The 14,936-nt window shown below is 44.3% G+C and overlaps 1 protein-coding gene across 1 annotated transcript; it reads right to left on the bottom strand.

Annotated features, from left to right (window-relative positions):
* Positions 1-236: 236 nt before the first annotated feature.
* On the bottom strand, positions 237-12,400 carry PRSS38 (serine protease 38; the record flags this gene model as incomplete). The annotated part of the gene is made up of 5 exons (XM_082621769.1): positions 237-491; positions 968-1,110; positions 11,016-11,287; positions 11,875-12,037; positions 12,208-12,400. 5 exons carry the CDS (start codon positions 12,398-12,400, stop codon positions 237-239), a joined length of 1,026 nt encoding a protein of 341 aa, XP_082477895.1.
* Positions 12,401-14,936: the final 2,536 nt, after the last annotated feature.

The following is a 14,936-nucleotide window of genomic DNA, read 5'->3' as shown; positions in this document are numbered from 1 at the left end:
ATCTCAGGTGCTCAGAGCACTCAACCAACGTGCTCTGCGCTCCCAGGTACCCCACCCTTCTGTGATGAGACCAGCCTCTGCCTTCCTGGGTGTGGCCCTGGTCAGCCTCCTCTTGGACCTTGCATGTGGGCCTGGCTGATTGCCCTCACCTTGCTCAGGTGTGTGAAGACTTGGGCTGGAGCTGGGTAGGAACAGAGGCATGCAGCCATGAAGAAGCTGGATGAGGGCTGTGGTCCTTACAACATTGACAGAACAACCAGTGAGGTCACAAGGACATTGATGGCAGCCCCCGGAGTGGAGGAGAGGGTAGGGAGTGGCTGAAGAGGTAAGGGTGTGTTTTCTATGTGATAACGAATCCATTCTGAGAAAAAGGAGACTCGGGCATAAACTGCAGGATACATAGGGTATGTGCAACCATGTCCCCAGCTCACTACTCCAATTTGCATCCAGGTGTGGTTGAATTCACAGACAAGTGGGCCCCCAGAGTCACCCTGGAAAAAAGAGGAGTTTCTTGTGAACTGGGAGTTTGGGGCCTCCTGCCTGAGGGTGGCCCAATGCCAACACTGTGGGATGGGGCCAGGATCCTGCCACTCATGCAGCCCCACCTTGTCAGTGGGGAGGCCCTGCTGCAGGCAAGCAGTGTTCACTGCATTGTCCTGCAAGTAGAGGGTGGGTGCCATGGAGTGACAGTCAGCAGGCATGGCCCCTGGGCAGACGTGGAGCCCTGGGTGGCTCTGGCCAGCACTGGGGTCCACAGGGCCTGACTGAGGCCTGTGTTCCATTTGCACATAAGCTACCCTGTGGCCTCCCACTCAACTCATGGCTGCATGGAGATGTACTTCTGATCCCCACAGAAGCCAGGTGGTCTGGGACCACCTACCCAACTGGCAGAAGTGCCCCGGGCTTAAAGCAGATGGAAGATCTGAAATCCCTGGGCTTAGTCTCCCACCCCCACAGTGGGTTGTACCTCACAAGCAGTCTTCACGTCCCTGAGGTCCCCAGCACACAGCATGTCCGGCAGAATGTATGACGTGTGTCCATAGAGCAGCTGGCATAGGGGCAATGGGACCAGAGGCAGCTGAACCTCCTGCAGCTTGTCTGAAGTGTCTCCTGTCAGAAAGGAGTACAGGCCCAGTGAATGGTCTTCTCACACCTGTTCTGCAGGGCACACCAAGCCCCAAGGCCTAGTGGGCTCACACTGGAGCTCCTTCTCTTGCTCCCACCCTCCACGTGTCTCCTTTCTCTGCAATGGGGACTCAGGCTTTGGTCAATAAAGTTTAAACATATGTCACATGACACTTCCTAAGAGAGATGTAAGAGCCAGGACTTGGTTCAGCCCATTACATTCCCATTGCTGTGGCTCAAGTGCAAACAGCTCCATGAGCTGAGTCCCTGGGTGAGAGTGAGCGGATGACACAGAGTGTGTGCAAGAAAGTAGCCTCCAATTTTTGTGGGTTGTCACTTCATGTGTCCTTGTCTATGCCAATGGATATAGTAATTGCTCCCAGAAAACTTGCACTTTCCTGACCAATGTGAAAGTGGGCCTGCTCTGCCTGGAAAGGAGCTGTTCTCACAGGTTAAAGAAAATGATTGGGTATCAAGTGGGGGCATGTATTTGGGGATGGCATAGCCTGCGGTAGGTGGGGAATCAGTTTTAGAGCTAACGAATGTGTACCTCGAAGGAAGAAAATGGGAAGCAGAATATCAGCAGTGTTTGCGGTTGCTGCTGTGTTGGCAAGTTAATATCGGGAGAGGAGCCGTGGAAGAATTAGATGATTGCAAATAGGAATGCAGAGTAATAGAAGGAGTCAAAAAACTCAGGGTTGGGGATGCTGGAGAAGCAACACAGTGAAATGCAGTTAGGAAATACGTTTAACTACTAAGCCAATGGGAAAAAATCTACCTGAGGCCTTTCATTGTGGCCACAGTGGGGTGACTGGGAGTGAACTTCCCTCTACCATAAGCTAGCAGTAAACATGTCTACCCAGCAGGCAATTATTTCCCACTGGACCTGAGTCAGGGCAGGGCTGTGGCCCCTGAGAAAAGAGAACAGATGAGGCAAGGTCTACAAGGGCTCCATCATCCTGCCTGGGGCACACTCCAGGCTGTGGCATGAGGAGGAGCACAGGCAGCTGGAATCCTCAAAGGCAGATGCCAGAAGGAGGGTTCTCCAGAGAGAAGGACCCTAGAGGGAACACAGGGGGCCTCAGTGCCCCCAGTCTGCCGTTGGACCCCGAGCCATGTGTGCAGAATGTACAATTCCACAGGAAGGGCAGAATGGCCAGGTTAGACTTCACAGTTCCCAGAGTCAAGAGTCAAGAGTGGAGAGTCTTGTGGAGCAACCAAGACATTGAGTGAAAACAGTGTAGATGCAGGGTAAAATATCCCTTACGCAGATGCCAAGGCCCACATGGAACCAGGTGGACAGAGGGCCAGAATGATGAGCTCTGCACAATTACTATCACAGCACAAAGGAAGAGGTGTATCACAGAAGTGGAAGGGAGAAGTCAGCTAGCTGTAATTTCAATGAGTTCTTCAACTGTGGGCTAGTGTGCCAGTTCAGAATGATGAGAAATCAGACAAGAGGAGGATTGCACCCACTGGCAGGTCTTTCCCTTAGGTCTCCACTAGCAGCTCATGAAATATACTCGGGGCACAGCAGGGGTCCACAGAGAGGGCACCTCAGTGCAGGTGTTCAGAAAATGACCACGTACCACTGGGGACCTGTAAGAACACAGCTTGCTTCCCTACTCACGTGGAGCAGAAGCCTTCTACTGGTTATGTGTGTGTGTGGGGGGGCACCACATCCTCCTGCCCTCAGGACCTGGTACAGGTGGACTATTCTGGAGGAAGAGTAGAAACAAACCCTACATCCCTGGAAAATCTGAGGTGCCAAGAGCCCACATCAGTAACATGAGAGGTCTGCTAACATGAGGGCAGGGTCTAGATCCTCTCAGAGCCATCACAGATACAAAGCAGAGCTTAGCTGCCCCAAAGGTAGAGTAGTGGTGCACAGAGGTCCATTTCCAAATCTAAGACCTACAGCTCTGCCTGAGGCTGAGGCTGGATCAGGGGATCAAGTTTCCTCCTTCTCAATAGCAGCCTAGTAATGAATACCAAGAGCAGCAATTTTCTTCTGCAGGGCAGGCAAAATGTGCTGTGGATGTACAGAGATGTGAAGTGAAGGATGATGCAGGAACAGAGATCTATTCAAATAACTAAATTTTATTTCATTTACTCTAATTTTTTCTATTCTCTATTTCATTTTTTTTCTACTCTAATCTTCATTATTTCCTTCCTCTTGCTAGCTTTGGGTTTAGCTTGTTCTTTTTACAGTTCCTTAAGTCATAAAATGAAGCTATTTATTTGAGGTCTGACTTCTTGTATAGCTATAAATTTCCCTCTGAGCATTGATTTCACTGTATTCTATAAGTTTGGGTAATGTGTTTTTGTTTTTATTCATCTCAAAATATTTTCTAATTTAATATGTGATTTCTCCTTTACTCCTTGTTTGTTTAAGAGTTGTAACATATTCTTTGGAAATAAGGAAAGTAAACCTAATTGAAAGAAGTATAATGCTAGGAATAAAGAAATTAGATTAACACGTGCATAAAGCCAGATAAGCATGTCCTGTATAAAACAACAGTAAAAGAGAATAATCTTGATTGTATAAAAAAGATGGAATGAAAATACTGGAAAACAGTAACATACAAAATGGAAGTAACATATGAAATAATAAAACATATATATGTTTAAATTTATAAATATATGAAACGGTATTTTTTCCTTTAGATAACATGTATAACTGAACATATGTGAGTATATATGTTCATAACTCATGTATGTTCAGGTATGCATGTTAAAAATTTAAGAAGAGCTACAAGAAGATTAAAAATTGGAAATTTAACTTGCAGAAGAGTAGACAGTAAAAAAGTAATATAGAAAATCAGGGACTTCCCTGGTAGCGCAGTGGTTAAGAATCCACCGGCCAATGAAGGGGATGTAGGTTTGAGCCCTGGTCCGAGAAGATCCCACATGCCAAGTGGCAACTAAGCCCATGTGCCACAACTACTGAACCTCCATTTTAGAGCCTGCGAGCCACAACTACTGAGCTTGTGTGCCACAACTACTGAAGTCCACATGCCTAGAGCCCATGCTCTACAACAAGAGAAGACACTGCAATGAGAAGCCCGTGCACCACAACAAAGAGTAGCCCCCACTCTCAGCAACTAGAGAAAGCCTACATGCAGCAACAGACCCAACACAGCCAAAAATAAAATAAATTAATTCATAAAAAAAGGAAAACAGTCTATTGGAAAGGGAGAATGACGGGGAAAATATTTAAAAGAAAGCAGCAAACAGACAGTACAAAATAATAATTTAGAAATAAGTCTACACATGGGATTTCTGGCTAGGATGGAGTGAAGAGGTCAGCAAACCCTTTCTCCAATAAACAAGTATAAAACTGAACAAAATTATTTTTAAAAATTTCAGGGCTCCATAGGTCAAACAAAAGCAAAGGAAACTTGAGAGGTGCTTATTCATGAACAACTGGTGGAACTTTGGGTAACAATGGCAAAAGTCTGACCTAGTTGTCTGGGGCTTCACCACTCTTGACACTCCTCTATCTCTGCTCTGTCACTGTGGTAGTTTTACCTTGGTAGGGCTGGCTGGGAAAGCAGTTTTTCTGCAAGAGGGAGAGAACTTGATGTGGAGGGGACAGCTAAAAAAACCAACACTTTGTACTGTCATTTAAAGTATTTAGACTTGTAGGAAATGAGTAAGGAAGACCTAAAGCAGTGTTGGTCTGAGACTGTCATTCTGGGTGGGGTGAACAGTGTCTCTGATGGAAATATATGGGGACTCTGGAAATAAGAGGGCAATAGAAAGGCTAGATAAATCTCCACTGATCCCTGGGATGACTGTGTAACTATATGTATAAACATGGAGGCACAAGTGGGCTCAGTGAAAAGTAAAAGCTGAGGCAGACTCAAGAGTCACACAGACTCTAAATGTGTTCACCAGCCCCCACACAAAACCCACTGTCAGAGGTGGAAGCCTTAGAAGTTTGAGATGCCCAAATCATTGGCTAACCAATGAGATATTAAAACACAGTGGTGACACTTAAGAAGCCAGAATAAAAATAATAAATATAAGAATTAAGGGGCTTCCCTGGTGGCGCAGTGGTTGAGAGTCTGCCTGCCGATGCAGGGGACACGGGTTCATGCCCCGGTCCAGGAAGATCCCACATGCCGCGGAGTGGCTAGGCCCGTGAGCCATGGCCACTGAGCCTGCGCGTCCGGAGCCTGTGCTCTGCAACGGGAGAGGCCACAGTGGTGAGAGGCCCGCATACCGCAAAAAAAAAAAAAAAAAAGAATTAAGAATAAAAAAAAAAAATGAGCACAGACCTCAGCAACTACAAACTACAAGAGAGATTCTGCAAACTAAGTCCAGGCAAATTACTCAAAACAAAGCAAAAGAAATCAAAACCTTCAGGGAAAATCAGAATCCAAAGTTCTTACAATGTTTTATGTATGTCCAGTTTTCAACAATAAAAATTCTATGCAAAAAATAGGAAAGTATGACACATATTCAGGAAAAAACAAGTCAATATAAAGAAGCTCTGTGTGGCCCCAGGTGTTGATTTTAGTTGATAAATATTTCAAAACAGTTGTTATAAGTATGTTTAAAGAATTTTTTTAAACTACATTTAAAAAGTTAAATGAAAATATCATGATAATGAGTTAACACATGGGGAATCTTAGCAGAAATACAAAAACTATAAAAAAAGAATAAATGGAAATTCTAAAGTTGAAAAGTTCAGTAACCAATATTAATAATTCAGTAGGTTGGATCAACAGAAGATATGAGATAGCAGAAAAAATAATCAGTGAAATTGAAGCGAGGGGATATGGGAACATATGTATATGTATAACTGATTAAATTTGTTATAAAGCAAAAAAAAATAAAAAATAAAGAAAAATTAAAAAAAGAAATTGACACTAGATTAGTAGAAGTTATCTAATTTAAAAAATAGAGTATAGACTTCCCTGGTGGTGCAGTGGTTAAGAATTTGCCTGCAAATTCAGGGGAAATGGGTTTGAGCCCTGGTCTGTGAAGATCCCACATGCTGTGGAGCAACTAAGCCCATGTGGCACAAGTACTGAGCCTGCACTCTAGAGCCCATGAGCCACGACTACTGAAGCCCATGTGCCTAGAGCCTGTGCTCCACAACAAAGACAAGCCACTGCAATGAGAAGCCCACGCACTGCAATGAAGAGTAGCCCCTGCTCACCGCAACTAGAGAAAGCCCAAGAGCAGCAATGAAGACCCAATGCAGCCAAAAATAAATTAATTCATTAAAAAAAAGAATAGAGCAAAAAAAAATGAAGAAAAGTGAACAGACCCTAGAGACCTGTGGATACCATGAAGCACATCAACACACATGTAACAAGACTGCCAGAAAAAGGGGGAAGGAGAGAGGTGAGAAGAGGAGAGGAAAGAGAGAGAAAGAGGGGGGAGGGAGAAAGAGAAGTGCAAAAAGAAATTGAAGAAAATGTGTCCCAAAACATCCTGAATTTGATGAAAAAGAATATTCATATCTGAGAATCTCACTGAACCTCAGGAAATATAAACACAAAGAGATACACATCTAGACACAATATGATTAAACTCCTGAAAGCCAAAGACAAAAGAAAATCCTGAGATCAATAAGAGAAATGCAACCAATTACATGGTGATAAACAGTATGGTTAATAGCTGACTTCTCACCAGAAACAATGAAAGCCAGAGGCAGTAGAAGAACAGACTCAAAAGTGTTGAAAGAAAAAACCCTTCAAGGAAGAATTCTGTATCAGAACTATCCTTCAGACATGAAGGTGAAATCAAAATATTCCAAGATAAATAATGTATAAATATATGTATCTATTATAGATTTTCTTTGTGGTTAAAATTATATAATGCTTCTATATATACATGATTATTTTACATTGCTGATCTTTTATTTTCAAATGCATTTTAACAACAGTGCATTTTTACTCCCCTTTCTTCAAGATTACTGTTTTTGACATCATATTTTACTTCTTTTTGTTTTGTGTATTACTTAACTACTTATTGTGGATATAGATGGTTTTGTTACTTTCATCTTTTAACCTTCTTACTAGCTTTGTATGTGGTTGATTTACTATCTTTACTGTATATTTGCCTTTACTGATGAGTTTCTTCCTTTCATAATTTTCATGTTCTAGTTGTGGCTCTTTTTCACTTAGAGAAGTCCCTTTAACATTTCTTGTAAAGCTGGTTTGGTGGTGCTGAACTCTTTTAAGTTTTCTTGTCTGTAAAACTTTGGATCTCTCCATCGAATCTGAATGAAAGCCTTGCCAGGTAGATTATTTTTGGTTGTATGTTTTTCCCTTTCACTCTTTAAATATACCATGCCACTCCCTTCTAGCCTGCAGAGTTTCTGCTGAAAAGTCAGCTGATTGCCGTATGGGAGTTCCCTGTATGTAACTTGTTGCTTTTCCCTTGCTGCTTTTAATATTCTCTCTTTATCTTTAATTTTTGCCATTTTAATTACAATGTGTCTTGGTGTGGTTGATCCTGTTTGGGACTCTGTGCTTCCTGGACTGATGTCTGTTTCCTTTCCCCAGTTAGGAAAGTTTTCAGCTATTATGTCTTCACATATGTTCTCTGCCTCTTTCTCTCTCTCTTCTCATTCTGGGACTCCTATCATGCAATTGTTCATATGCTTGATGTTGTCCCAGAGGTCTCTTAAACCGTCCTCATTTCTCTCTATTTTTTCTTTTTTCTGTTCTGTTCAGCTTCATTGATTTCCACTACTCTGTCTTCCAGCTTGCTGATCCGTTCCTCTGTATCATCTAATTTATTGTTGATTCCTTCTAGTGTATTTTTCATTTTAGTCATTGTATTCTTCATCTCTATTTGGTTCTTCTTTATATTTTCAAATTCTTTGTTAAAACATCTAACTGCTTGCTCCATTCTTCTCCCGAGTTCTTTGATCATCTTTATGATCACTACCTTGAACTCTATCAGGTAGATTGCCTATCTCCACTTCACTTAGTTCTTCTTCTGAGGTTTCATCTTGTTCCTTTATTTGGAACATGTTCCCCTGTCACCTCATTTTGACTAATTTGCTGTGTTAATATCTATGTATCTGGTATGTTGGTTGTATTTTCCCACCTTGGATAAATAGCCTTTTGTAGGAGACATTCTATGCATCCCAGCAGTGTAATCCCCTCTGGTCACCAGAGCTATATGCTCTAGTGATGCCCCCTATGTGGGCTGCGTGGGTCCTCCTACTGTGGCAAGCTGAGTGCTGAGGATTGTCTGGTAGGCATGGCTGACCCCCAGTCAGATTGGTTGCCAGGCCCTGATTTGTGTGGAGGCTGCCAGTTGGTTGTTGGTGCCAGGTCATGAGGTGGCTGCCTGAGTAACACTGTGGGGTCCTGGTGCTAGTGCTGGCTCACTCGTGGACAGAGTCAACGTTCTGGTGTGTGTGGTTGTGGGGTCAGGATTCTTGGATCTAGTGTTGGCCTACTGGTGAGTGGGGCTGGATCCCAGGGTGGTTGGCTGAGGAGTCCAAGATATCTCAGAGCTGGTGTTGGTCTGCTGGTGAGCTGGCTGCTTCCTACAAGATAGGGTGAAAGGCTGTGGTGTTTCTGGGGCTGGTATACGCCTGGTGGTGCATGGGGCCAGGGGCCAGGAGCTGCTGGACCTGGTGTGGGCAGAGCCAGGTCCTGGGGTTTCTCGTTGCACATACTAGGGGCCCCAAATCATGTGTATTGCTCTGCTGGTGGGCAGTGCTCAGGCCCAGCTTGTCTCAGGGCTGGTGCCAGCTTGATGGTAGGTGAGCTGGATCCTGCCATAGCAGGCTGTGTGTCTGCAGTTGTCCTGGGCCTGTTGTCCACCCACTTGTGGGTGAGGCTGGTCCTGAGGCCAGAGCCAGCTCACTGATGGGTAGGGCCAAGCCCCAGGGGTTTCTGGGGCTTATGCCTCCCCACTGGTGGATGGAGCTGTGTCCTGGTGTCTCTGGCTGCAGGGCCTTGTGTGCCCTGTGTCTATTGCCTGCACAGTGACATGTGGGGCCAGGTCCTGAGCCATCTGGTGGACAGGGCAATGTCCAGTGCTGGCTGTTGTCTCAGGAAGTCTTAAGGCAACCTATTGGTGGATGGGCCTGTATCCAGCCCAGCTAGTTGCTAGAGTTGAGGAGTCCCAGTACTGGTGACTATAGGCTGGTGGGCAAGGGCAGGGCTGAGTTCTGAGGCTAATAAGCTAGATGGAGGATTCCAAAATAGCGCTTGTCAACACAAGTGTCCATGTGGTAGAAAGAGCTCCCCAAAATAGCGCCACCAGTGTCTGTGTCCCCAGGGTGAACTCCAGTTGCCTCCTGCCTCTCTGGGAGACCCTTCAAGATCAGTAGGTGGGTCTGACCTAGGCCCCTTTCAAATCACTGCTTCTGCTCTGGGTCCTGGAGCATGTAAGATTTTGCATGTGCCTTTTAAGAGTCTTTATTTCTCACAGCTTTCTGGGTCTCCCAAAATTAAGCCCTGTTGGCCTCCAAAACCAAATATTCCTGGTGCATGACCCCAGGACTGGGGAGCCCAGTGTGGGGCTCAGACCCTTTTCTCCTTGGGGAGAAGCTCCATATTTGTAATTATTCTCCTGTTTATGGGTCACCCACCCAAGGGTATAGGTCTTGACTATACTATGACTTTGCCCCTCCTATCCATCTCTTTGTGGCTCCTTCTTTATATCTTTAGTTGTAGAAAACCTTTTCTGGTGGATTCCAGTCTTTTTCATCAATAGTTGTTGCATCAGTAGTTGTAATTTTGGTGCTCCAGTGAGAAGAGTTGAGCTCAGGGTCTTCCTATTCCGCCATCTTGGCTATATCTCCCTAACTCTGGTCTCTGTCTTTTGATTTGCAAGTTTAACCCATTTACACTTAAAGTAATTACTGACAAGGAGGAACTTGCTTCTGTCATTTTGCTACTTATTTTCTACATGCCCTATAGCTTTTCCCCCCCGCATTTTCTTGTATTCCTGTCTTCTTTGCATTTAGTTGATTTTTTGTAGTGAAATGTTTAAATTCCTTCTTAATCTCCTTTTGTGGTTACCATGGGGACTACATTTAACATTTAAAGTTTTAACATTCTAATCTGAATTTATATCCACTTAACTGCAATAATGTTTTTTTACTTAAGTAAACCAGATATGAAACTTTCTTAAACTGGTATAAGATATCAATCTGAAATCTCCAAACCAAGCCACAGACTTAATAGTAAACCATTAGAAGCATTTCCATTAAAATAAAAAACAAGAAAAGGAGACCTAGCAACATTTCTACTAGAGGTTCTAACCATTGCAATAAGAAAAATAAATAAAAGATAAAATATAGGAAAGGAAGTGATGAAACAATCTTTATCTGAAGAAAATATGATATTAAAAAATCTAGAACAATTAAATAATCAACTGACAAAATATTATAAATGAGTACTATATGGTGGTTGGAAACAAGATCAATTAACAGAAATCAACAGCTGTGTCTGATTAGCAAATACAATTAAAAATAATATTTTAAATAACCATAAAAATTCTAAATTATGCAGATTTAAACCTAGAAAGAAAGTGCAAGGCTTTTATGGATAACTAGAATAACTAAAATGTTTTTCATAGGTTAAAAAAAGATTATCTCTAAATTGAATTTAAAATCTTAAGAAAAACTATGCTTGGAAATTTGTGTTCTCAGTATACTAAATATTAATTCCACACTCAAAGTAGATGTAACTACTTCTCTGTAAACAACAAAGCCAGCCAGGAGTAAAACAAAATTCTACATTGACAGAGAAACAGATAATGATTGAGTGATAGGGATTCCAGTCCTCAGATACTTGCAACCCCTTATTGGACAGAACATGTTCTCTCCTGTAATGTCATAGAGCCATCATCCCTTCCACAAGCTCCAATAATGGGATTGAACCTGCACTTTGTTTTCTTACCTTGTTGGGAGATGGATCCCCATCCTGTAGCCCAGCAAGAAAGGTTTGAAAGAGTCACATCTGGGGGTGCAATACAGATGGGAAGCACAGAGTCGGAAAACACAATGCGAGTTTTCAGCTGCACCAGAGCGATGTCACCTCCAACAGGATGGTACACTTCATATGTGGGGTGTATGATCACCTTATTCACCTCAAACCATTGGGTGTGACTGCCTGCAACCCTGAGGTCCACAAGGCCCACATACATATCAAATGCTTCAGTGATCTTGTTCCTGTAGGGACAGAGGACAAAGGCATAGTGGTTCGAGCACCTTGCACCTGGGAAGAGGAGCTTCCATGAGATCACAGACTCAGGGAGTCCTGGAGCATGGCAGCCTCTGTATCCAAGCTCTCAGCCAGGACATGGAAAGCAACCCCTTCCAGCACATCAGGGACCTGACTGTCTGGCAGAATTGCTCCCAACAAAGCCCTGACCTGAGCTCATGGAGGATTCAGGGACCCACCAAGACCTGCTGGACAGCCCAGGATGGTGAGCTTGCCTGATGTACAATGAGCTGCCAGTGAAGATAAGTCTTTCATCACCTCTCATCCTGTGATTTGTCCTCTCTTCCCTCCTCTCATCTAAGATGTGGCTCCTCTCCTCACCTCTCATCCTATTATGTGGTTCCACACCTTTCTGGAAGAGCTGAGGGCCCTAAAGGAGCCCTCAGCCTTGTGCAAGAAACTGTAGTGGATGGAGCTGTGTGCTGGGTCCCACTGTCTCCCCTGCCTCCAAGAAGTCCCTGTCCTATGTGACCCCCGTGGTTGGTCTTGCAGCCCTAGACCTCCATGGGAATGGTATCCAGCACTGCCCACTCACCTGTCAAAGCAGTGGGCGGCTGACAGGATCCAGTATTCATCAATGATGGACCCACCACAGATGTGGAAGCCTGCATAGTGCACACTGACCTGCCATGGCCACTTTTTCTCAAGGGTATCCACGCCTCCCATGATCTTCCCCTGCATATGACGCCGGCCACAAGCTGAGGAAAGGACAGAGTATGCGAGTATCAGTGGCACCAGGGCAGGCGTGGCCACAGGCAAACCCGAGGAGGGTGAGTGGGCGGAGGGAAAAGGGGGACGGCCGCGGAAGACTGGGTCTCCACCCTTGTGGGGAGGAAGCCCGGGATTCACTGCAGGGACCACCGCCAACCCGGGCTTGGAGGGGTCCTAGCCACATCACGGCTAAAGGCGACCCCCTCACTGGCAGGGTGCCTGTGGGCCGTGGCTGCAGCCTGGGTGTGAGGCAGGAGAAACAGGAGCAGAAGGAGGCTCAGGGTCCTGGACTCTCCAGGCCCAGTGCGAGGGCCGGTCAGCGCGGCGGCCACGAGGTGGGAGTGCCTCATGGATGCGAGGGCTAGAGCATGCAACTTGTGACGTCACAAACATGCGACAGTGCCCAGGCACGCGATGGCATTAAAGCGCGACAGCATAAACACCGGCTCTCTCACTCTTCAGCTGGGAGCCAGCTCTCAGTGGTCCTCCCCTCCATCACCCCCCAACCCTGCTATGGCTGGCTCACTGTGGTCTCACTCCCTAGAGGGTAGTCAGTAGACTCTGGGTGGTCTTGCTCCCTGGATGGTGGTGGTGGTCATTGGTTTCTCTCCCCACTCTTGGCTGATGCAATGGAAATAATTTCGTCCTGTGTCTCCCATCACCCAGCCAGTAAGCTGGGGTTTGGTCAAGTTTCAGTTGCAGCATTCCAGAAATGTACAAACAATTTTCATGCCTCTTCTTGATCATATTTGCTAATGTGCCATTGAATAGAGCAAGTTATACAGGTGTTGGGGAAAAAGCGATGGAAAAATGCCTTATACTACTTAAGCCTTCTCTCTGGAAACTTCAGAACTCTGCTGCTGTGACAATACATACGGAAATGAACGGGACTGTATTCCAATAAAACTGTATTTACAGACACTGAAACTTGAAGTTCATTTAATTTTCACATCTCACAAAATATTCTCTTGTTTTACCCCCAAGCAATAAAAAGTGTACAAACCATTCTTAGTTCAGAATGTACATTAGTTCAGATGTACAGAAACAGGTAGTTTGCCAACCTCTACTCTGTTTCTTATATTTCTTTTTTTTAAAATAGATTTTATTTTCTATAGCAGTTTTGGGTTCACAGCAAAATTAAACAGAAGACACATATTGTTAATGGGGCAGGCAATGCATGTGTTAGGGTAGGAGGTATTGGGAAATCTCTGTACCTTCTATTTCTTGATATTAATCCCTTGTCTTTTATATGTATTGCCAATAATTTCTCTTTCTTCATTGTTCCTTGTCCTTTAATATGTTTCAAGTGTGTTCATAACTGTTCAATGGAGAATTTTTATAATGGCTGCTTTAAAATCCTTGTCCAATAATTCAACAGCTATGTTAGCTTGATGTTGGTGTCTATTAATTGTCTTTTCTTATTGGAATTGAGAGTTTACTAGTTCTTGGTGTGACAAGTCATTTTGGACTGTGTCCTAGGCATTTTGAGTATTACTCTATGAGCCTCTGGTTCCCACTTAAATCTTCTATTGATTTTTTAGCAAGTTGCAAACCTGTTTAGGTTCAGAACGCACATTCTGGCTCACTCTGGTGGACTGTGGTTCCAACAGCAGTTTAGTTTATTATGTCTCTGCAGGGCTATTCTGGTCTGTCCACTTGCATGTTTCCCAGATGACAGGACTCCACCTCAGGGTCTTCTCAGTGCTGGCTTGAGATGGGGAATGGTGTTACCTCATACTACAGGTGGGGAGAGAAGACAGTATCCACAATGTGTCTGGCTTGTGTGTCCCATCCTTTCTGAAGGGGGTTGTAGAAGTCAGATAACACTGGTTCTCAATCAGGGGTGATGTTGCAAAGGCACATTTGGTAATAACTGGATACATTTCTGATTATCAGAATTGGGGGAGTGTGCTATTGGCATCTGGTGGGTTTTACAGGGATACTGCTATAGATCCTATAATGCATAGAATACCCTTCCAGAACAAAGACTTTTTCAGCCCCAGATGTCAATAATGCTGAGGTTGAGATATCTTGGCTTATAGGTTCCACGAGGAGCACCTTACTGTGGGGAAAAGTTGTTGGAACATAGCCTCTTACCAGTGAACTCAGTGTCTGCGATGGTTGTTAGGGAACAGAGGGGTGCAGCTCCCCTCATGTTTGCCCCAAGAACAGGCAGGGTGGCAAAAATGTTTCTGTCATGGTGGGCAGCCCTTTTCTGGGCCTTTGACTTTTCTTAAGGCATGTGTGTGTGTGTGTGTGTGTGTATGTGAGAGAGAGAGATCGTGTGTTGGTATTTCGAGGTTGCAGTCTTCTCTAACCCTAAGTTGGACACATGGGAGGAAAGAAAACCCCAGGAAACTCCCCACTGGGTTGTTCTTCAAGTCCTGGGATCCCTAGCTAGTCTGCCTCCTTTTGTCTACATTTCAGAATCTTCTAGTAGGTGATTTGTGGCCTTGTGATCAGTGGGAGGAATAAAATGAAATGTATTCATCACTTTTATCTAAGCCTTAAGGAACTTGAAATCTTTAATAACTTAATTGTTTTCTTCTCCCAGTTGAGTTTGTTTCCTATGAATTGCTATTTTCAACTTGATTGATTTGGTGCTTATTTTCTGTGTTTAGAGGCTTTCCTTGGATATCTGGTCTTCTATTTGAAATTATGAATGTTGGAAAAAAAGGTAATTGGAAACTCTGGGATGTGGACATGACTTGTTTACTTTGAGCTTCCAAGCAAGAGAACAGGATGAGTCATGGGAGAGCTGCTGATGTCAGTATCTTTAGGTGGTCCCTCTTGGGCTTGTCAGCTTCTCCAGAGGATCCCAAACTCCTTCCTGAATGGTAGGAGTCTTACTGGCAGCTCAGGTTGAGGAAGGCTATATCTTTTTTT

This window comes from Mesoplodon mirus, assembly GCF_964341445.2.
Source record: "Mesoplodon mirus genome assembly, chromosome: 5".
NCBI classification, from domain to species: Eukaryota; Metazoa; Chordata; class Mammalia; order Artiodactyla; family Ziphiidae; genus Mesoplodon; species Mesoplodon mirus.
Note: the sequence above shows the minus strand (reverse complement) of the source record. Positions and strands in the feature narration are given on the sequence as shown.